Source organism: Oryctolagus cuniculus, chromosome 13 (assembly GCF_964237555.1).
Source record: "Oryctolagus cuniculus chromosome 13, mOryCun1.1, whole genome shotgun sequence".
In the NCBI taxonomy this organism is placed as follows: domain Eukaryota; kingdom Metazoa; phylum Chordata; class Mammalia; order Lagomorpha; family Leporidae; genus Oryctolagus; species Oryctolagus cuniculus.
This window is the reverse complement of record NC_091444.1, coordinates 30,153,327-30,175,741: the sequence shown is the minus strand read 5'-3', so window position 1 is coordinate 30,175,741 and position 22,415 is coordinate 30,153,327. Positions and strand designations below refer to the sequence as shown.

The following is a 22,415-nucleotide window of genomic DNA, read 5'->3' as shown; positions in this document are numbered from 1 at the left end:
TCCACTGCTTTCTCTGGTACATTGACAGGGAGCAGGATTGGAAATGAAGTAGCAGGAACCCAAATGGGTGCCAATATTGGATACCAGCTGCTTAACCCGCTACGCCATAACACAGGCCCCAACATACACTTATTTATATTTATAAGATATGTACAGTGGCCAGCGCTGCAGCTCAATAACCTAATCCTCTGCCTGCATCGCCGGCACCCCAGGTTCTGGTCCTGGTCGGGGTGCTGGATTCTGTCCGGTTGCCCCTCTTCCAGGCCAGCTCTCTGCTGTGGCCCGGGAGTGCAGTGGAGGATGGCCCAAGTACCTGGGCCCTGCACCCCATGGGAGACCAGGAGAAGCACCTGGCTCCTGGCTTCTGATCAGCGTGATGTACTGGTCACAGCGCACTGGCTGTGGTGGCCATTGGAGGGTGAACCAACGGCAAAGGAAGACCTTTCTCTCTGTCTCTCTCTCTCACTGTCCACTCTGCCTGTCAAAAAAAAAAAAATAATAATAATAAGATATGTATAGCTAAAAAAAGAATTCCCTAATTGAAGATTGGAAATATTTTCAAGACATTTCCAATGCCTTGGCAAAATACTTTCAGGAAAGATCACGTCAAATCATATGCCCCCTAAAAGTGTACAAATGTTCATCCGTCTGTAATTGTGCTAACTTGATAGATAAAAATGATTGGTTTCTTTAATTTGCAGTTCTTTTATTCCAGTTGAGATCAGACATTTTCCATATGCTACCTAGTTGTTTGTTTTTCTTATTTGTATCTCATATATGTAGCTAAGAAGCTTTCAGAAGTTTTAATTTTTTATATTTACAATAGTTTAAATATTAAGAATAGTAATTATTAGTCATTACAACTTTAAATATTATAGCCAGATTTTTTTTTCTGATTTGTTTGTGAGATTTATTAAGTAGCATTTTGGATTTTTGATAATTAAATTTTTGCTTGTTTAAATATTGTAAAAAATGCTTTTACCATCCAGAGTTGAAAAATACATACTGCTTCATTTTGCTAATTTTTCAGATTTAAACTTCTATATACAACAGTATCTTTTTCTGGGCTATTTATTGCTTCTCCTTATGCTTGTTTCTCTAAATCACCGTTGCATTGACTTGATGCTTCTGCTTTCAACATCGTAAATATTTAGAAAATATCTTGTATCTTAAAGGGAATGTTACTGTATTCTCTTCCAAGCTTATTATTTATTTTTGTTAAAAATCTCTAGTTCTGAATGGCAGATGTCCTAAACAGCACTCTGGCCTCAGAATCAGCCCTTAAGGCATTCGGACCTGGTTAAAAAGCCCATGAGCGTATTTCAGGCATGGAAAGCCAAGACACTCTGGCAAAAAAAAAAAAAAAAACAACCTAAATGAACGATCTCTGTGAGTGAGATCCCAGCAGAAAGAATGGGCCATCAAAGAAGGCTGTACCTTTCTCTGAAGGGAGGAGAGAACTTCCACTTTGACTATGACCTTGTCTAAATAAGATCAGAGTTGGCAAACTCAAAAGGCTTCCATAGCCTTGGCAACTCATGACAAGAGCCTCCTCGAGTGATTACTGATGCCATAAATAAGAGTGTCAATTGTTAAGTGAACAACAGGAGTCACTGTGCACTTACTCCCCATGTAGGATCTCTGTCCTTAATGTATTGTACTATGTGAATTCATGGTATTAGTAGTAGTCAAACAGTACTTTATACTTTGTGTTTCTGTGTGGGTGCAAATTGTTGAAATCTTTACTTAGTATATACTAAATTGATCTTCTGTATATAAAGATAATTAAAAATGAATCTTGATGTGAATGGGATGGGAGAGGGAGCAGGATATGGGATGGTTGCAGGTGGGAAGGAGGTTATGGGGGGAAAAAGTCCCTGTAATCCAAAAGCTGTACTTTGGAAATTAATATTTATTAAAGAAAAGTTAAAAAAAGCTCTAGTTCTTCTCATACATTTTTTCTTACAACTGAATATTAAATTGAGTTGAAAAACTGCCACTAATATTTTAATGGACTTCCCTTATAAATTAATTCTTGAGGAATGTATGCACTCAAAGATTTCTCATCTGGAAATGTGTCATGATTCCATATAATTAGACATACTGTATCTCACAGTAAAGATTTGTTCTTCATAAAGACTGCATGTTTCTTGTTACGGGTATGTCCAAGTATTTTACTTTTGTTATTGTGATTGTGTTAATTTATTTTTATAGTATTTTTAAAAATTTTATTTAAGATACACAAATTTCATGTTTTTCCTATGTATAGTTTTGGGTTTTTTTTGTTTGTTTTTTGTTGTTGTTTTTTGTTTTGTTTTTGTTTTTTTTTTTTTTTTTGACAGGCAGAGTGGACAGTGAGAGAGAGAGACAGAGAGAAAGGTCTTCCTTTTGCCATTGGTTCACCCTCCAATGACTGCCGCGGCCGGCTACCGCGCTGATCCAATGGCAGGAGGCAGGTGCTTTTCCTGGTCTCCCATGGGGTGCAGGGCCCAAGCACTTGGGCCATCCTCCACTGCACTCCCTGGCCACAGCAGAGAGCTGGCCTGGAAGAGGGGCAACCAGGACAGAATCCGGCGCCCTGACCGGGACTAGAACCCGGTGTGCCGGCGCCGCAAGGTGGAGGATTAGCCTAGTGAGCCGCGGCGCCGGCCCCCTACGTACAGTTTTATGTATCATACTTCTCACCCTACCCTCCCACCTGCCCCACTCCCCACTTTGTGCTCCTCCCTCTTTTATTCCCACTCTTAATTTTTAGAAAGATCTATCTATTTTCAGTTGAATTTATGCTCAAAAGATTAACCGTACACTAAGTCAAGCGTTCAACAAATGGTATGAAGAAAAAAAAAAACACTATTCCTCAACAGTGGATTCAAGGGTTGTAAACAATCATTGAATTTCAAAGTGTCCATTTCACTCCAATACATTACATTTTAGGTACTTTATTAGTTACCCCAGATCAAAATGGATGCAACTGGAAACCATTGTACTTAGTGAAGTCAGTCCCTAAAAGACAGACACCATATGTTTTATTATAGTATTAAAAGAATCATTGTTATCATGCCAGTGTTTTAAAAAATGCCATTTTCACCAAAAACTTTCTTTAAATATTTATAGATCTCTTGATCAATTTCTGCAGCTCCATGAGGACAGAAAACATAGGTGTCATTACAGTTAAAGAAAGCAAGTTCAGCCCCTCAGTTATGTGAATTTAGCTGAACATAACACATTGATAGGATAGACACTTTCACTTTGAACAAAATAGTTCTAATTCCAGTCCCTTGTCACCAATGTAATCCATACAATGTGATTACTTTAAATAAGCCACAACCAAACTCTTTGACAAATTATTTGTTTCCAATAATCTATTTGAGAACATTAAAAAACTTGTTAAAGAAATTTAAAACATATGCATCCATGCATATCCACTAAAAAACCCAATTATTTTTCTTCTTGGAATTTTTGGAAAGAAATAATCATATAGTTACACAAAATATTTGTAAAATTTTGTTCCTGACAGGCTACATTTATGTCACAAAAATTAAGATTATGGCTATATGGATTGAATACATTGTGGTCAACCTATCAAAAAAGATTATGCAGTTACATATTTACTAATAAGAGCATATATTATTATAGCTACAAAATAGTATAAAATATATATATATATAGTATAATAGTATAAAATATGACAGTAGATGAGGATGGATACCTGTGAGTAAACATGAAGGTATACACACCAAAATGCACCAAAATATTAGCAAGATAACGATTACTTTGAGATTTTATATAATTTTAGGTTGTCTCTTCACAGTTTCTGATAGATTTGAAATTCACAATGAATAAGTATTTCTCTTATAATGAGACAAAAGAAAAAAACGCCAAAAGAAAAAGGGAAAGGGATAGTTTGTAGCATGTCTAATTTTACAGAAAAACTATTGCCAAGAATTTTGGCAATAACAGATCCTTAAACCTCCAACTATCATGAGAACTTGGGAACAAAAGGCCTGAATTTGTTATTTACAGGATATTAAAATTCTTGGGCTTCGGATTCTTTTAGAAGCCCAACCCATTACAAGTATTGTTTATTGTCATCTTGTTCTTACTTGAATCCCTTAAAGTGTTCAATTTCACTTTTCCCAGTGATTTATTTCTTTATGATAATAGAGTTTCTTATTATCTTTTTGATTTGTATCCTGTTTCCTGGTTAATGATTTACTATATATGTCATATGTGCAAAAGTTATCATACTAGAAAAATTATTATGCTATAATAATTTTGGTACCATCAAACTAAATTAAATTATGTTTCATTGTAAATACTAAAATGTATTAATTTTTTTAAAAGCCTTTTTATGCTGGTGGATAAAGTTACCTTCATATGCTTTCATTAAATATCATGACAGTGCAAGCCAAATTGACAGACCTGATAACAAATCAACTCATTCCTTGTAACACTCCTTTCCAAGTACCAGTTCTGAAATCAGATTTTTTAAGAATGATCTGTACATTCCTGGGATAAGAATTTCATCTCCGTTTATGTGACTATATATAGGCAGATCATTGAACAAAAAGATTCTCTTGCATTGGTTTAAGAAGAAAATGAACCTGCATTTTAATTTAATTAATTAATTATGCATTCTAATTTTTCCTTCAGCACATCCAAATAGCACTACCCAATGCAAATATAATGTAAACTACATATGTAATTCTGACTTTCTGGTATACACATCTTTAAGAAGTAAAAATAGCAGTTGAAATTAATTTCATCATGTATCATTTAACTCAATATATCTAGACTATTATCATTTCAACATGTAATCAAAATATTAAAATTAGCAATTATATGTTATACTTTTTCATATTAAATCTATGTTTATTTTATACTTAAGTATATGACCTTCAATTCAGATCATATTCTATCAGACATTTAATTATATACTTAAGTTTCATACAATTTTCAGTTGAGAAAGTAGATTTGCTTACTAAGTTGTTCCAATATATTTAAAAGTTTTCCAGTAACTAAGTTATCAATTTGTAATTTAAATTAATGAACATTAAGCAAAATTAGAAGTTCAATTCCTCAGCCACACCAGCACATTTTAAGTACTCAATAGCAATATGCGAATAGTTGTGGTATTGGACATCATAGTTTTAGAGGTTTGGTTCTATGTACAAATCATCTCCTTTTTTTCTGGGCCCTCCAGTTCTCCTTGAGGCAAGGATTTGTGCCAAATTTTGCTGACTATCTTTGTTATCCTTGGGCTATCCCTTAGCTTAACTCTTATATACTAAATTTTGCGTAAAATGAACATCACCGATATTAAGGGAAAAAACCTATGTATTTTTCTCTTGCTTTTCAACGATCATACAAATAATGTAAATAAGTGCAATAAACATTTATTGAGTGACTCCACAATACTGCGGACTTACAGGCCCGTCATTTGGGATAACACATAGAAGTTGGCTCAGGAAAGTTAAAAGTATGTCATTCGTCATGCAATGCCTTCCATCACGTTTACAGCAGCATTTCTTCCCCAGCATCACAGCTTAGCGTAACGGCACTTGGCAGTATTGGCATTTCTGATATGACTTCTTTTGGCTAGCTCAGCATTCTTAAAAAATAAATAGTTTTTCTCTCAGTGATTGAAAGGGTTAAATAGTACCAATTCATTACCACTCACAAAAGGATTTATTTTGTTCTCATAAATCAGTTTTATTCCACATTTTTATTATTCCCTTGGGTGAGCTACTCCAATTGAAATCAATACAAGTGCAAGTGACACAATCAATCTAGATATTTGATTATGGATTTGGAGATCCCCAGGTCTGCTTTTTGGCCAGTTTCTTTCTGATCATCTCTCTGAAGAACTGAGTATTCTTATTGGCATCTGTGAGTTATGAACATGTTTATAAAACATAATAATCTTCATCTGTATACTGCAAGTAGAAGCTCGAAGTATGAGCAAGGATTAAAAGATGGGACTTAAAAGGTATAACTTTATTTTAGAAACTGTTCAAATTTCTCAGTATTTTTCAGAAGGTGGAGTCAAGTTTTGAACATAGTTTTACTCTTTCTAATTTAAAAAAAAACTATTAAAAGGGTGGCTATCAGCTGCATTGGTGTGTGCTATTAGGTAAGTGATTAACTAGGTCTCATGATGGAGATTTTTATCTGCTTTGACACACTTATTTTATTTTTTTATTTATTTTTTTTTATCAGGAGGTGCCCCAGAATGTAAAGGAAGTGCCCTTCCTGCTTAAGCAACATACATCATACATTGCTTGATCTCTTTTGTTCACACCTCCTATACCTCAAGCTACTTGCTCCTTCAGGAAGAGTATCCTATCTTGTATTTTTTTTTATCTTTTATTTAATGAATATAAATTTCCAAAGTACGATTTATGGATTACAATGGCTTCCCCCACATACCGTCCCTCCCACCCACAACCCTCCCCTTTCCCACTCCCTCTCCCCTTCCATTCACATCAAGATTCATTTTCGATTATCTTAATATACAGAAGATCAGCTTAGTATACCTTAAGTAAGGATTTCAACAGTTTGCTCCCACACAGAAACATAAAATGAAAAATAATAGATGATTTTTTTTTAAATGATGATGAAATCAGATCAGACCTATTGTCATGTTTAATCCCAGTGAGAGTCAAGTTGGGAATTGATAATTTCTTTTTTTTTTTTTTTTTACAGAAGATCAGTTTAGTGTACATTAAGTAAAGATTTCAATCGTTTGCACCCCCATAGAAACACAAAGTGAAATATACTGTTTGAGTACTCGTTATAGCATTAAGCCTCAGTGTACAGCACATTAAGGACAGAGATCCTACATGAGGAGTAAGTGCACAGTGACTCCTGTTGTTGACTTTACAAATTGACACTCCTGTTTATGGCATCAGTAATCTCCCTATGCACCAGTCATGAGTTTCCAAGGCTATGGAAGCCCTCTGAGTTCTCCGACTCTTATCTTGTTTAGACACGGTCATAGTCAAAGTGGAGGTTCTCTCCTCCCTTCAGAGAAAGGCACCTCCCTCTTTGAAGACCTGTTCTTTCCACTGGGATCTCACTCACAGAGATCTTTTTGCCAGAGTAACACACTTATTTTAGAGCCAACCCACACCAGGATAACAAAAAGAAAACAACTGAGGTCAATAGAATGCCTTTGAAGGAATCCAGGCTGGTTCTTTTTATTTCCATGATCATCCAGGCTGGAGAGCCACCATCTGGGAGATTTAAAATAGAACGACAGTTCAACTTGAATTTGGTTAACTTTTTATTCAGGGGGTTCAACATCCTATATCAAATTATCTGTGCTTTACACACAAATTTGTCTTATGATCCTTTACATGTTGAATGCTTATTTGGGGACTCATGGTACCACATTGTAGTTCTCATGCCTCTGACTCAGGCCACCTGTTCTTGGTTCTTAAGCCAAATTTTTTGCATAGGCACAATTAAGTAATTCAGTAATGTACTTCTAAATATTCAGAATAAGGCAATATTTGGTGCACTTGTCTAATTTTTTTTTTCCTTAACACAAATCCAAAGCTGATATTAACAATGTATTTGCCATTTGCAGCAAATACTTCAAGATTTTTTAACCATTTACTTATCTTCTCTGGATGTGTAGGAAGGAGATATTTCCTGTTCTGGGCAAATTACTTCCTCTGCTTTTCCTCTGAAAGGCTCATGACTTTCAAAGCTTAAAAAAATTTTTTAGAAGCCATTGAAAGGGTGAACTCCTCCTCCTTTCAACCAAGGAGTCATTAATTACTGTTTGGTTACTCTTACTAGGTCTTTAGAATAGTAGCTATAGTGACTACACAAGCTGTGCACTTGAATTTCCCCTGCCAAACTTCCTGGCTATGTGGAATTAGAGGACTATCTGTCACCCTTTTCCCCCCTGCCTTTTCCTGATCAGTGATTTGCATTTATAATTGCTAAATGATGAAAGATATTCAAAGCATTAGTGAAGGTAGTACCGTGATGCAACACAGCTAGATCAACAAAGTGTTCTTTCCCCACACCTTTTTCCTCTCTTAAACATTTACTCAAGAGAATCAACCCAGAAATTGCTAATTGCTCCTTTCATTCACGAAGGCAGAACATTTTTAAGAGGTAATATCTATAAGAGTTTAATTCAGAAGTTGGACAGTGTATTCTGTAAAGGGCCAAAATAAACATTTTAGGCTTAGCAAACCGTATTTTCTCTGTCATAATTATTCAGTTCTGCATATAGAATATAACAATGCTTAGAAGTAAGAAGTGCTTTTGTTCTGATAAACTTTTATTTACAAAAACAAGTAACTGACCAAATTTGTGTCGTAGTCTATAGTTGATATACCTTTGGCTTTATCACAATTTGTTTATAAATTAAAATATAATTTATATATTTTCCCTGGATATTTCAATCCTCTCATGATTCTTTTGATTTTACAAAAATTATGAATTGTAATTTAGAAATTCATATATTTTAGGAAAACAACATTTGCTAAAACACTACTATTCATAGTAAACCATGTTAACAAATGATGAACATCATTTTATAGGTGGTTTCTTGGCAGCAAACAATAATAAAACTTAGTTAATTAAGGGAAAAATGAATTATCATAAGAGAATTCAGCAGTTCTAAGAATTGTCAGGAAAGCCCTCAACTCCTGGCTACTCTTCCTATCTATGCAGTCTCCATTTAATTCATTTCTCTCCAATTGGAAGAAGTCTGAAGATTGTCTTGGTTTGTATTCCTTCCTCTATGAGCAGAACAGGGGACTGTTTTACTCTGAGCAAGAATCTACCATTTTTTTCTTCTGTTGTTAGATTTCAAAGTCAGTGCCATTAATTTATTCCTTTTCCTTTGTACATTTGTGCCTGCAGAACGTTTGGCTCTTTTTGTTTGTGTTGTTCTCTGAGTTTGTTTCCAGTTTGTTGATATTTTGAAGGCTGATTCTGTGATGCTACTTAATTGGTTCATTTTTCTCTAGAAACAGAAATTTTCAAAGTTCACAGCTAATGCTAGCAATCTCTTTTTGCAGAGTGGTTCATGCCTGCAATGTGGAAACTGTACAAACAGACTCTTAGAGGGCATTGGTGTATCCCCACCTCTGCTGTTCATCCTCTTATGTAATCCCCTCCACTTCAGTGTGACTTGCTTCTAACACAATATAACAAAAGTGTGGGCTGTCCTTTCCATGGTGGTAACTTTACACAAGGTTGTAACCATCTTGCTAGGAGACTCTCTTCCTCTAATAAAGCCTGTGGACCTATTGGGGAGGCCCACATGAAGGGGAAAATAAGGATAACGTCCAGCCAGCAAGCAGCTAGGAGCTGTGAACACAAGAAACTGAGACCGTCCTTCCTGACAGCCTGCAGATGCCATGGGATGGCTGGATCCAGGTTATTTTCTCTGACACAAGAAAGAATTTGAGGGTAAGATATAGGTAAAGACCAGCAAAGAAGCAGATTTATCGGCATGAGAAGTGAAAGCACATACTCAAGAAAGAACATAGGCATGCTCAGGAGATACATGCACTCCACAAGGTTTGGTCCACCCCTTTGGATTAACCGGAGGCATAGAGAGCAGGGAGTCACGTCAGGAACAAGGGACCATGTCAGGGGCAGCACTTAATTGAATGTTCCTAAGGAGTGGAGTTTGAGCAGGGATTGAGTCCTACCCATTTATTCACCCTTCTTTGGAAAATTTGGAAATGTCATGGTATCAGGTGCATAGTGGGAATAGATATGTCATCCATGGCAATTGTTATTACAATGACTTGAAAATGAGCTAAAAGTCATTGTGAGGAAGCATTTGGCAACCATGTTCGTAACATATAGCCAGTATGTAAGCCACAGAGTGCAGAAGCTGAGGTTTTTCCACTGCCTAGAAGTGGGGAGGTTTGGACAGAGCAACCGGAGTTAAAGTTGGTGGCTTCTCCTTCCAAACTACTTCCCTATCTGCATCACAAGGAAGTGAGTGCTGCCAGCAAGCACAGAAACTGGCAGGGGATTCTGCCAAGAAGAATCTCATTAGAGCCTTGAGATGGGAATTCAGTCTTAGGCAACACATTTTGAGACTCCTAGCAGAGAACTCAATAAGCTGAGCCCAGGCTTGTGACCCATGGAAACTATGAGATCATAAATGTTTGTTGCTCTGAGCTGGCTAAGTTTGTGATAATAGCCTGAAATATCATTAGATGAAAGAAAAACATCCAACTCTCTGACTACATAAGAATAACAGGTAGAAGACAACAGCTGCCGGTGCCGCCATAGCTCAATAGGCTAATCCTCTGCCTAGCGGCGCTGGCACACTGGGTTCTAGTACCGGTCGGGGCGCCGGATTCTGTCCTGGTTGCTCCTCTTCTAGTCCAGCTCTCTGCACTGGCCCGGGAGTGCAGTGGAGGATGGCCCAAGTGCTTGGGCCCTGCACCCACATGGGAGACCAGGAGAAGCACCTGGCTCCTGGCTTCGGATCAGCGTGGTGCACCGGCTGCAGCGCGTTGGCCGCAGCGGCCATTGGGGGGTGAACCAACGGAATAGAAGACCTTTCTCTCTGTCTCTCTCTCTCTCTCACTGTCCATTCTGCCTGTCAAAAAAAATTTAAATAATAAATAAGTAAAAAAGAAGAAGAAGACAACAGCCAAGCTGAAATAGTTTTCACCCCAGCACTGTCTTCCCCAAGTGGTTGTTCTTCCAAGAAGGGATGGTCTCAAGTATGTGTTTCCCAGTAATAAAAGAACTTAAGTATTTCATTAAATGAAGAACGGGCAGTGATCTGGGATCCGTCATGAGAGCTGATTTATCCATTTGCTCACAGGAGCACCAAGGTCTCTGTGTGTTCTGCGTTTAGTAAAACTCTACCAGATCTCTGGATGGAAACATTTTCTAGTGATAAAATAGTCGTGTTCGTGTCCACTTTTTGGTTTGGAAGCTAGAGGTCGCTTCCTATGGCAGCTCAGGTGCCCAAACACCCCTATCTGGGAGAGATAATGGCAACAGTTTGTTCATTTGGAAAATCAACAGTTTTCCCAAATGGTGAAAAACAGGTCAAAGTAGAAAAAGAAATCTTACATTTCAGATTACAACCTGGGTGATGAATTTGACACAGTTAACAATAGATCTCTGAAGTTACCCTATATATGCATGTGTGCTTGAGTGCACACTTGTTTCTTTTGAAATGGACTTTATGTTTTAGAGCAATTGTAGGTTCACAGCAATGTTGAGCAGAAGACATAGAGATTTTGCATATCCCTCTGCCCTATCATTCCTTCCTGATGTTAACAAAATCAAATCCATTTAGGAACATCTGACCGTGGTACAGAGAATAAAGTTTATTGTTAAAAAATGCACCAAATGACTTAAGAAACTGATTTGAAACAGTCAGACAGCTATGTATACGCTAGGCATACTCTTATTCACATATTTAAAGAAGTCAAAGCAGATTAAACCCAAAGATCCTCAGTGTGAAGAGAGCTGTCCTGGCTCCTGCATGAGTGCACTCCAGGCAAATAATTCTGAAGGGTCTTTTGGAGAGTTGATGAAATATTCTATGAAATACTCTGTTAATTTCCCAAACTGCAATTGTGATCTTAGCAAAATGCCAGATTTAAAGTGAAGTCACTAGCTTCCTGCAACTGCAGATCCTGGGAGGCCACAATGATGGATCAAGTAACTGGATCCCTGCCACCCCCCATGGGAGACTAGATTGAGTTGCCAGCTCCCATCTTCAACCTGACCTAGCCCAGCCATTTGCAAACATTTGGAGCGTGAACCAGCAGATTGGAGCTCTCTCTGTCTGCCCCTCTGCATCTCTCTCTCTCTCTCTGACTCTCAAATAAATAAAGAAAACCAAAAATCAAGGGGAGTCAAAGAAATACTGCTTTTACTAGATGACAATGACTTAAAATCACTATTACCATTGTGACAGTAAGGAAGAGAAAGATGGTGCACTAATAGAGCACTATCCTTTCCAGAGGACTCAGTGGTTCACAGGCTACTTATGTCCTTCTCTTTCAAAGCCTCTGTGGAGGAAACATCCATGCAGGCATACACCAATATCTGCACTGGCAAAGACTGATGGCTAGGAACAGATCCCCTTGACTGTATATTTAATGAAATATCTGGAACCTTACAAATGCTCACCAACTTGAGATCTCTTAGAATGATGGAAGATGGAGAGCATTCTTGCTGCTTTGATAATATGTGTGTGTGTGTGTGTGTGTGTGTGTATAAAATGATATCTTAAAGACGAATAAATTAATTTAAGATACCTCAAATACCCTACAATTTTTGGCTATCATTAGAGTGCTGATTTACCTCTTCATCCTTGTCTGCAGTGTCCCATTTGATGTCTTTCCGATTTTAGTATTGGTAGAATTTTGTGATACTGAGATGGGTCTGAGCAACACTGAGTGGAATCCTCAATACAGGGACAATAGAGCATTTGCTTTTTACAGCAAGAAGTGGTAAAATTAGTTAACACCTTTTCTACCACAAGGTGTAATTGGATTCAGAAAAAGGCTAACTCAAAGCAGGACCAGGTCTGACATGTAAAATCCTCACAAGGTAACAAGAATCAGTTTGGTTTGTTCGCTGTCATTTCTCATTATAATCTTTGTCATGAGAACGGATTCATGTTGTGCCATTTTCTGTTCTTGTTACAATCTTTGTCACATGAATAAGATATCAGGATGTTAATGCCTGGCATACAGTATTCCATGTGTGATGATACTGTATAGGACTACTCTGACCTTTGCAATATTAGGTATTCTGATTGGCTGTTCATTTCACCTCTTTCCCAGAAGTTAATAAGGCTGTAAAAAAGAGAGAACTGAAATGGCCAGCCAGTCAAATTATAGAATATTGAAAAGGTCAGAGCAGTACAGCACAGAGGAAAAAAAATTATGGAATATATGGTGCATTAAAATTCTTGTGACAATGATTATAACAAGAATGGGAAAGGAAACCCACATATGTTATTTCAATCTAGAGAGCCCTGTAGGATGTATTCCTGGGACAGCAATCATTTATGCATCCTTGAATCATATATGTGAAAATATCTATTTATGCTGATTTTTACTTAAAAATAATTGCATGGAAAATACCCTAATATTCAACAAATAAGTATATTAAAATAAAATTTGGGGGCCAGCATTGTGGTGCAGAGGGTTAAGCTGCTGCCTGTGACCCCAGCGTCCCCAGAAGAGCTCCAGTTTAAATCTGGCTTCTCCACTTCTGAGCTAGCTCCCTGCTATTGCACCTGGGAATGCAGTGGAGAATGGTCCAATTTGTTGGGCCCCTGCACATATGTAGGAGACCCTGATGGAGTTCCAGGCTTCCGGGTTCCATCTCACCCAGCCCTAACCATTGCAGTTATTTGCAAAGTAAACCAGGAGATGGATGACCTTTCTCTCTCTGTCTCTTCCGCCCTTTCTGCAACTCTGCCTTTCAAACAAATATGAATCTTTAAAAATAAAACAAAATTTTTACCTTTTAAAATGGGCATTAATGCTGTGAACATTTTGGTTGAACATCATATTTGAAAGCTCAAGGAAAGATTCTTTTGGAGTCAAATCTGTGGGCTATATGTAGTTTTGTTTGGCTATTTCTGCATTTAACATTTTTTTCTTCAAAATAAAATAGGACAGTGAGACTGAATAAATTAACCTCTTCAAAAACCCTTTAGAATGTAGAATACACTGAAACAGCAGTAAGGAGTTTATTTAAAATTTTTACATGATCTATATAAAACTTACTTTTTTCTTTTGATGTGTGATGTTGGCCAATATACAAAGAATCCTTTTCCCTCTTCAGCTCAGAGATAGAGAGAGAGAGAAAGAATATATTTAAATCATAATCTGAAGTTATTGATCTCAGACGTGCAATGAGATTACTCATTTTTAAAAATGTTTTTATGCATCTAACAACTGTATGATATTTTTGTAGTCTGCCAAGACAGATCTGGTTTAAATACCAGCTCTACACTGACTTTTGAATGCATTATTCTACTGATGGAGTAAATATTTTATAGCCCAAAGCTAGAGTCTAAAGGCATCATTAATAAGGATGTCAAATGTGATCTAGTTACTTTTAGAAGCAGCAGAAATGAATTTTGATCATTGCTTTAAGACCTACGTGGATATAGATTAAACAACCCCTAAATCGATAGTTTTCAAATTTCAGCATACTGAAGGAGAGTCATCCAGTGATTCCTGTCCCTGCCCTTTTGATATTCTCCTTCCCTAGATCTGAGATGGAATCCAGACATGTGACTGTTTGTTGACGTACACTCCAGTGATGAGGATGTAGGTGAAACCTGGGGTGCCAGTGTAGACCACCCCATTCTGCAGAGCTTAGTGCGATTTCCAAAGTCAGACCAAGCTGCAGAGGGTGGACAAGAGGAACTGAACTGAAAATCTCTGAAGCTGAATATGGGACCGGGAGAGTGGGGAAGTGTGGTTCCAGAACACAGAAACTGAAACAGACCTGCACCATCCATTTAGACTCACAAATAGGATGAAAGTTAGGTGGACCAGACACGACTGGTGACCTGCGATAGGAAATGCTTATCACTTCAGCATTTTTCTAGCTTTATTTTTGAGGCTGAGTCACCTGGGCTGCATTTTCCAGCCCACTGAAAACAAAATGTATGCTGTGAAAAGTGGTAAAGCATAACCCTTTGCAGAGAGGGAATCTGAAGACTTGCAGTTTAAGAACCTTTCCCCCATCCCTAGAAACCCCAATTGGTAAAATTTAAAGGAAGAGATGAACGATGGGGAGGGTGCAGGAAGAGTAAAGGTGCAATCTATGGATCCAGCTTTGGTTTTGAATCTGGAGATGCTGGAATGTCATTGAGGGTTGAAATTCTGTCAGTTGCTGCAAATCTGAGTTGAACTCTGTGGAGGTGAGAGAACATTGGCCTCACCCAGCTGCATGCTTCCAGGAGACCTATGAGTTCTTTTCTGAGCTGAGCAAAATGGTTATGTAATTGCACACTTCTCATAATTATTGAGTAATTATATACTTCTTATAATTACTGAGTAATCATTGTTCTATAACTAGAACTTAATGTTACAACTAATTGTATAATTACCATGTATTAATGTTGTTATCTGGAAAACTTAGAATAAAGTGATACTTAATATATTTCTACCTGTCATGCCATTTTCCAAGCTAGCAATTGTGTTTGTTTTACAGTGCAAAATTTGCTTCAAAAACAAACAAAATGCAAGAAAGAAAACTTTGCCTAATTCATAATCATAATGTTTACTCCCTGGCCTTATATTAGCACTGGGCTGAAAATTTGTAAAAATAAGTTCCCATGTCTTCATTTTCGGATTTTCACCATTTTACAGTTTTGTACCTTATATACGGTGTGCACTGTTGTACCACTTCAGAGCCAGTTGAGCAGCTGCCTGCGTCTCTGTAGGATAAGCTGACCTTTTAGAAATTTTACAGTTGGGCATATGACAACAGCAGCAGTTGTTTCAACTCTAGCTGAAAATGCTACCAAGAAGCTAAGTATCCTGGGAACATAGAGAGATCTCAGATGCTAACAATGTAATTGTTCTCAGAAAATGATTAGAAGGGACTCATATTTAATCATAACTAGGTTTCTTGAGTGCCGGAACCAAGTCATATACATTTGGGGCGTATTCTCATTTGCACCTTGCAAAATCTCCTGCTTGCATGCAGTTGGAGCTCAATATCCTTCCACTGAATCAAGCTGACTAGCTCTAAGGAACCTATGAAAGCCAAAATAGTATAAATTTAAAATATCTTTTCAATGCCTAAGAACTTATCAAAGGCTGTTTTGCAGATTTTAGAACTTCTTACTAATCTGGGGTTATACATATATAGGAGAACATTATGTATTTCCATTTTAAGACCTTGAAATAATTCTTCAAGCTATGAATATGTCCTTATCTGGCTTTAAATTAATAGAAGTTATTATTCCCATGTTTTAGCTCAGAAGTACCATTTATTCCCTTTGGAATAAACTACTCCTTTGAATGTGCCAATTTTAAGACCCAAGCAATAAATTATTGTATGTTACTAGAGACTTCTTCAGATCATGGAAAATACTTACAACTATGTGTTTTGCAGAAATAAAATTTTGAGCTATTTCTCTATCCACAAATTATTATAAAAGCATTTTAAAGTTTTTGTCTGCTTAAACTACATTTCATGAAAGTGGCCATGTCATAACTAGGTATAAGACAATCTTTAATATTATTTTATCTTCATTAATTTCAGAGTTTAAAGTGTAACTTGAGGAATAATTAGCCTTGTTTGTTTTTTTAAAGAATTATTTTATTTATTTGAAAGAGTTACAGAGAGAGGTAGAGTCAGAGAGAGAGAGAGGTCTTTCCGTTCTGCTGGTTCACTCCCCAAATGACCGCAATGGCCAGAGCTGAGCTGATCCGAAGCCAGAAGTAAGGAGCTTCTTCCAGGTCTCCCCTGTGGGTGCAGGGGTCCAAGGACTTGGGCCATCTTCTACTGCTTTCCCAGGCCATTAGCAAAGAGCTGGATTGGAAGAGGAGCAGCCGGGACTTGAACCATATGGGATGCTGGAGCTGCAGGCTGTGGCTTTAACTCACTGCGCCACAGTGCCAGCCCCAGCCTTGTTTGTTAATTAGAAAGGCTTACAATTTTGATTAATAATACATTATTAGTTCATAGTGACATGTAGATACCTACTACTGAGAAAACACAAGGTGTATAATTCTTAGTTAATTTCCAATTCTAAATGTTTGTCTGGAATATATCAGTTGTATGGATCACAACACAGTTATATGGTTCCTAGCTTCTGTGACTGAGCAAGTATTAAATGCTTAATATGGTAAACAGATGATCTCATTTAGCTTTTACAGTAATATTGCAACATTGATATTATCATTCTCAGATCACAGATGAATAAGCTAGAGGTTCGTGTTATTAAGTAGCTTAACAAAGAGCACATTACCAAAAAATGCAAAGATGTAATCAAATGCAGGACTCTGACCATCAAATTTATGTTCTTTACTTTGTACTATATTTTGCTATGCAACTATGTTAAAATATATTTTGGTAAAAATTACAACCATTAAAATTTATTTGCAGTGAAAGACTGCTTTAATGTGTGCCCATCTTTTACTTTTTAAACATTGAATCAATAAATATGGTATCAGTGTCTAGAGATCTTGCAGGTAAGTTTGCTTTTGCCTTTGAAATCCAATACCCTGTGTTGTTGTTTTCAAACATTGGCCTACATAAGCAGAATTTGTATAGAAAGTATTAAGCATACATTTCATAAAAAAAGCATTTTTCCAAATAAAGGTCATCTTAAGTGAATCTTGGTATTATTAGTTCTTTTTTCTTGTATTCTAAAAATAATTATAGGGGCAGGCTTTGTAGTGTGATGGGTTAGGCTGCCACTTGCGACACCTGCACCCTATGTTGGAGTGCTGGTTAGAGTCCTAGCTGCTCAGCTTTGGGTCAGGCTTCCTGCTAATGTCCCTGGGAAAGCAACAGAGGATGGCTCAAGTACTTAGGCCCCTGTCAAATTGTGGGAGGTTAGGATGGAATTCCTGGCTCCTGACTTCTACCTGGCCCAGACCCTGCTGTTCCAATCATTTAGGGAAGTGAACCAATAGACAATCTCTCTGTGTCTCTCTCTCTATTTCTCCTTCTGTTTTTTAAGTAAATAAATAAACCTATAAAAATTAAAATAACTCAGGCCAGTGCTGTGGTACAGTGGATTAAAGCCCCAGCCTGCTGTACTGGCATCCCAAATGAGCGCTGGTTTGAGTCCCAGCTGCTCCACTTCTGAACCAGCTCCCTGCTAATGCTGAGAGAGAAAGCAGAGGAGGATGGCCCAGGTCCGTCGACCCCTGCACCCATATGGGAGACCCAGAAGAAGCTCCTGGCTTCCAATCAGCTGAGCTCCAGCTGTTACAGCCATTTGAGGAGTAAACCACAGATGGAAGACCTCTTTTTCTCTCTCTCTGTCTCTCCCTCTCTCTGCAATTCTGTCTTTCAAATAAATAAAAATAAATCTTTTTTAAAATTAAAATAATTACATTTCTGAAATTTGATTAAAATTAAGAAGTTGTTTTTCAGAAATTGCCTCATATAAACTTTTCAGGAAAGTGTCTTATGTTGAAAGTGAAAGAAAAGTTACAATTTTCAGTTGGAGCCCTTATTTTAACACTAATTCTAAGTCTTCTTAACCTTGAACATAACCAAGTGGTGTTAGAGAGAGAGAGAGAAACACTGTTACCAGCAGAATTTTCCTGTATCCTAGATGTGTTGAGATTTGAGGATGGATTTGCTAAATCTTTGAAAGGATAGTGGTGTTGGGACCTGGCTGAGCAGACCTTGAAGGTGAGTCTTTAGACAGCCAAATAACTTCTGCATTTTCCCATAGAGCTAAAAAAAAAAAAAAATAGATGTTCTGATTAGCTCCTAACCCAGTTGCTTCTCAGGATGCTCTGACCAATTCTGATTTGAAGCAGCATTGGACAGAAAAAAAAGCAACCTAACTCCCAGGCAAAAAGGGCAGAGAATACTTCCAATGATGATATAGGGAATACATGACACATGTATCAAAGTCTACCACTTTATACAGGACTATTCTATCTTACAATATTGATCAACTTATTTTGACTGTCGTGCTGAATGAGTCGGACATGTTGACCCATGTACCATTTTGTTCACAAGGTTGTAAAATCAAGAGTATGCAAAGGAATGTCTCCTAGGAAGCAAAGTTTATAGTTTTACTTAGTAGAGTATATTTGGGAATCCAAGAAGATGATTAAATAATAGTAGGCATGAATCCTTGAATATGTACTAATTTTAATATTTTTTTTAATCAGCAGGTGGCAACTACACCCTTTTAAGGGGCACAAGAATTATGCACAGCAGTGAGGAGACCAACATTTGGGTGCTCATTGATGGACTGGTTCCTTTTACTAACTACACTGTACAAGTGAATGTTTCAAACAGCCAAGGCAGCTTGATAAGCGATCCTATAAAGATTGCAATGCCTCCGGGGGGTAAGTCTATGAAAAATGTCAGCTATTTAATTTTATATAAATGCCCTAGAACTAAGTCTTCATTGAACATCTTGTTTATTGTTGGAATTAATATTTTTAGGACTTAGAGGCTTAATTGCATTTCTGGTTGTTTTGGTAGTTGTTGTGTTTTGTGGTGATGCTTTTATTGACATTCTTTTCTTGTTTTATTAAGACTTCTTTCATCCCCCACCGTGTTTGTATATATATAGGCTGCACACACGTGCATTTATATTTCTGGCTTTCTGCATGTTAAGAAGATTGGGAGGGCCGGTGCAGTGGCTCACTTGGTTAATCCTCCGCCTGCAGCGCCAGCACCCCAGGTTCTAGTCCCCGTTGGGGTGCCGGGTACAAGTCCCAATTGCTCCTCTTCCAGTCCAGCTCTCTGCTGTGGCCCGGGAAGGCAGTGGAGGGTGGCCCAGGTGCTTGGGTCCTGCACCCGCGTGGGAGACCGGTAGGAAGCATCGGCTCCTGGCTTCAGATCGGCGCAGTGCCGGCCATAGCGGCCATTAGGGGAGTGAACCAGTGGAAGGAAGACCTTTCTCTCTGTCTCTCACTGTCTATAACTCTACCTGTCAAATAAAAAAAAAAAAAAAAAGGTTGGGAAATAGTTTTTGCTTGAGACTTCACTTAGATTCAAGTTGTATATTTTAAGTTCGAGCTTTAGTTTTCTATTGCAAATGGTTGTCATTCCTGGTTTTTTACAGAAGCAGTTCGATGTATACATAAGCCTTTCTAATCAGCAGAAAAGGTCAATGTGCAGGTAATAGACAGGATAGGAAAAATCTACTGAAACCACTGCAAAAATATCTTTAAATTCTATATCACAATGATTGCCTTTCATCTGTGCCACTTTCATTTTTGAAATGTGATACAGTATGAACATTTTTACTTTAAATATTTGCATTAAAAATTAACCTGACTCATTCAAAATTGCCATTACTTTGATCGTAATCAGTTCCAACCTTGCTTTAACAATTTCTGGGAACTAACTGCTAAAAAGAAAATTCTCTCAACTTGGTATAAATGATCCTTGAGCAGCTCAGATGTGACAAAATAGTAAGAGCCTGATTATCAATTGAGTGTTCAGGATTGGATGTTTCCTGCAAATACCAAAGGAGAAGGTTCTAGGATATCCATTGCTTGCCTTGTCGTCCAGCTTGCAGAAACCAGTGTGCTCTGGCCTCAGGGAGAATGTGGCTACCTTGTAATCAGCAGGCTGTTGAACAGGATGAATCTCCTTCCCATTGCAAAGAGTTAAACAGCATCAAATACCTAATACCTGGAGAAAAGGAAGGGGTAATCTGTGCTGTGCATGGAACACCTCCTGCCCAAGAAAAGATCCATTTCCTGGAATATTATGAAAACCACTCAATTTTGTCTACCTTTTTTGACATTATTAGAATTCATGAATGGATGTTTACTAAACCACTTGAAACTCTAAATGGCAGATCCCACCTGACTTAAGAAGGAAAGAATGCTTAAAAAGGACTTTGGGGGCTGATCTACTCAAGTTAATTACGCATGACATAAACCAATAATAAAAATTTATGAATTGAATTTATATAGATGCTCATTTAAAAACTGAGACCAAAACATAATACAAAACGAACCAAAGAAAAAAGAAAACCTAGGTGTCCAGATCTTTATTTTTCATTCTAACCCACATGCTGAAAGTGATAGATAATTGTGATGACTCTAAATTTTAGTATATATTAACCTTTATTCATATTTATAAATGAAAAAGTAATAAGTGCTATAATGGGGATTTGAAATTTTTTTCTTTATTTATTTGAGAGGCAGAGACAGTGATAAAGAAATTCCTTACACTGGTTCATTCTCCAAATGCTCAATGACCGGGATCAGGCTGGGCTAAAACTGGGAGCCAGGAACTCACTCCAGATTTCTCCTGGGTGTGGCAGGAACCCTATTACTCGAGCCATCACTGACACCTCCCAAGGTGTGCAGTAGCAGGAAGCTGGAATCCAAAGTGGAGCCAGACTCAGATCCAGGAACTCTGATAAGGAACATGCGCATCTCAAGCAACCTCTTAACACAATACTTAGACAACACTTAGACAGCACATTGATGTAGTGGAGATTTTCATTTGCATAAAAATACCTTCTTAACAGGATATAGGGGATGTTTAATAAATTATATATTCACTTTATGACATTTACATTGGTTTAGGGATGGTTTATGATTTATAGTAATTTACGATACATCCATAAAATAACTTAACTGTTCATATATTTAGCAATGTGTGATGTAATCATGTGCTGTTATGTATGTGTATATGATGATTTAGTTAAAAATAGCCAACTCCTATTGTTAACTCAATTCACACTACACGGATATGTCTGTCAGTAGAAGGGTTAATACTGTGCTGGTGGGAAGGAGCCAGAACATTGTTTTATATTGACACCATAGAATAGAGGGGAAGTGTTACTGAGGCTTATCATCATCTCTACTCCGTCAATGCTTATATGTGTCATTACCATAATGCTTTTCAGCCCAGACTCTTGGGGCCTGATTCAATCATTCACTTAATGTACTTCGAAATTCAGAATTTCAGAGATGGACCTTCACCAAAAGAGCTAGTAAATGTCTTTAAAGATAGACACAGGTTTGCTCAAGTTTATTATAGACATTAGGCCCTACTTTCTTTCATCATTAGATTGTTGTTGATTACAATTAGGAAACTGATCGCTTTGAAATTATCTTTTTTATGACCTTGTGGCAGTTTAAAGGTGATACCTCATTGATTAAATAGGTTTTAGTTCATGCTTCCTTTTACTTAATGACCTGAAAACATATTATCCTGATTTACACATAAAAATCATGCCGAAAAGCATGTGGCATTCACTAGAATATGTGTGTTTAAGTAGAATTAAATTAGTACTGAGAGTTATTAAAGAAATCTTCCATGCCTTTATCCAGTGAACTGTGTTTCAAACTGAAATGAATAATAAATGAACCGATATGCAGAAGCGAACCAACCTATGGATGGAGAAGGTTCTGTGTGCTATTTATTTTTCCATTATATTTGGATGGTTATCATTATTGCCATTTCCTTGATTTCAATATTAGATCTCTTCTTTGGTGGTGTTGAATTCTTAGCATCTTTCCATGCCAGATTATGCAAGATTTTTAATGATAACACCCTTAGCTGTGTTTGTGTTTCAGTATGGTTTAAAAACATAATAATAGAAAATTTGGACAAAACACAAATTCTGTTTTTTTTTCTTGGTGAAATATTTGCTATCTATATAGTCTGAAAATCCCCCCTTTATGCCTCTGATCTGACCAAGTTTCATCTTAGAAATCATTCCATCAGAAGCTCATGCCTTGTAATAG

At 37.3% G+C, this 22,415-nt stretch overlaps 1 protein-coding gene across 5 annotated transcripts in view; it reads left to right on the top strand.

Annotated features, from left to right (window-relative positions):
* USH2A (usherin) overlaps positions 1-22,415 on the top strand; it is an 848,241-nt gene that overhangs the window by 492,859 nt on the left and 332,967 nt on the right. For 4 of the 5 annotated variants that reach the window (XR_011381453.1, XM_008268426.4, XM_070055317.1 and 1 more), the window contains exon 38: positions 18,861-19,040. Coding sequence is in view for 4 of the 5 variants with exons in the window: in XM_008268426.4 (XP_008266648.3) it covers positions 18,861-19,040 (180 nt within the window). In the remaining variant the exon portion in view is untranslated. The remainder of the gene's footprint in view (positions 1-18,860; positions 19,041-22,415) is intronic. The other variant, XM_070055318.1, reaches the window with a different exon arrangement.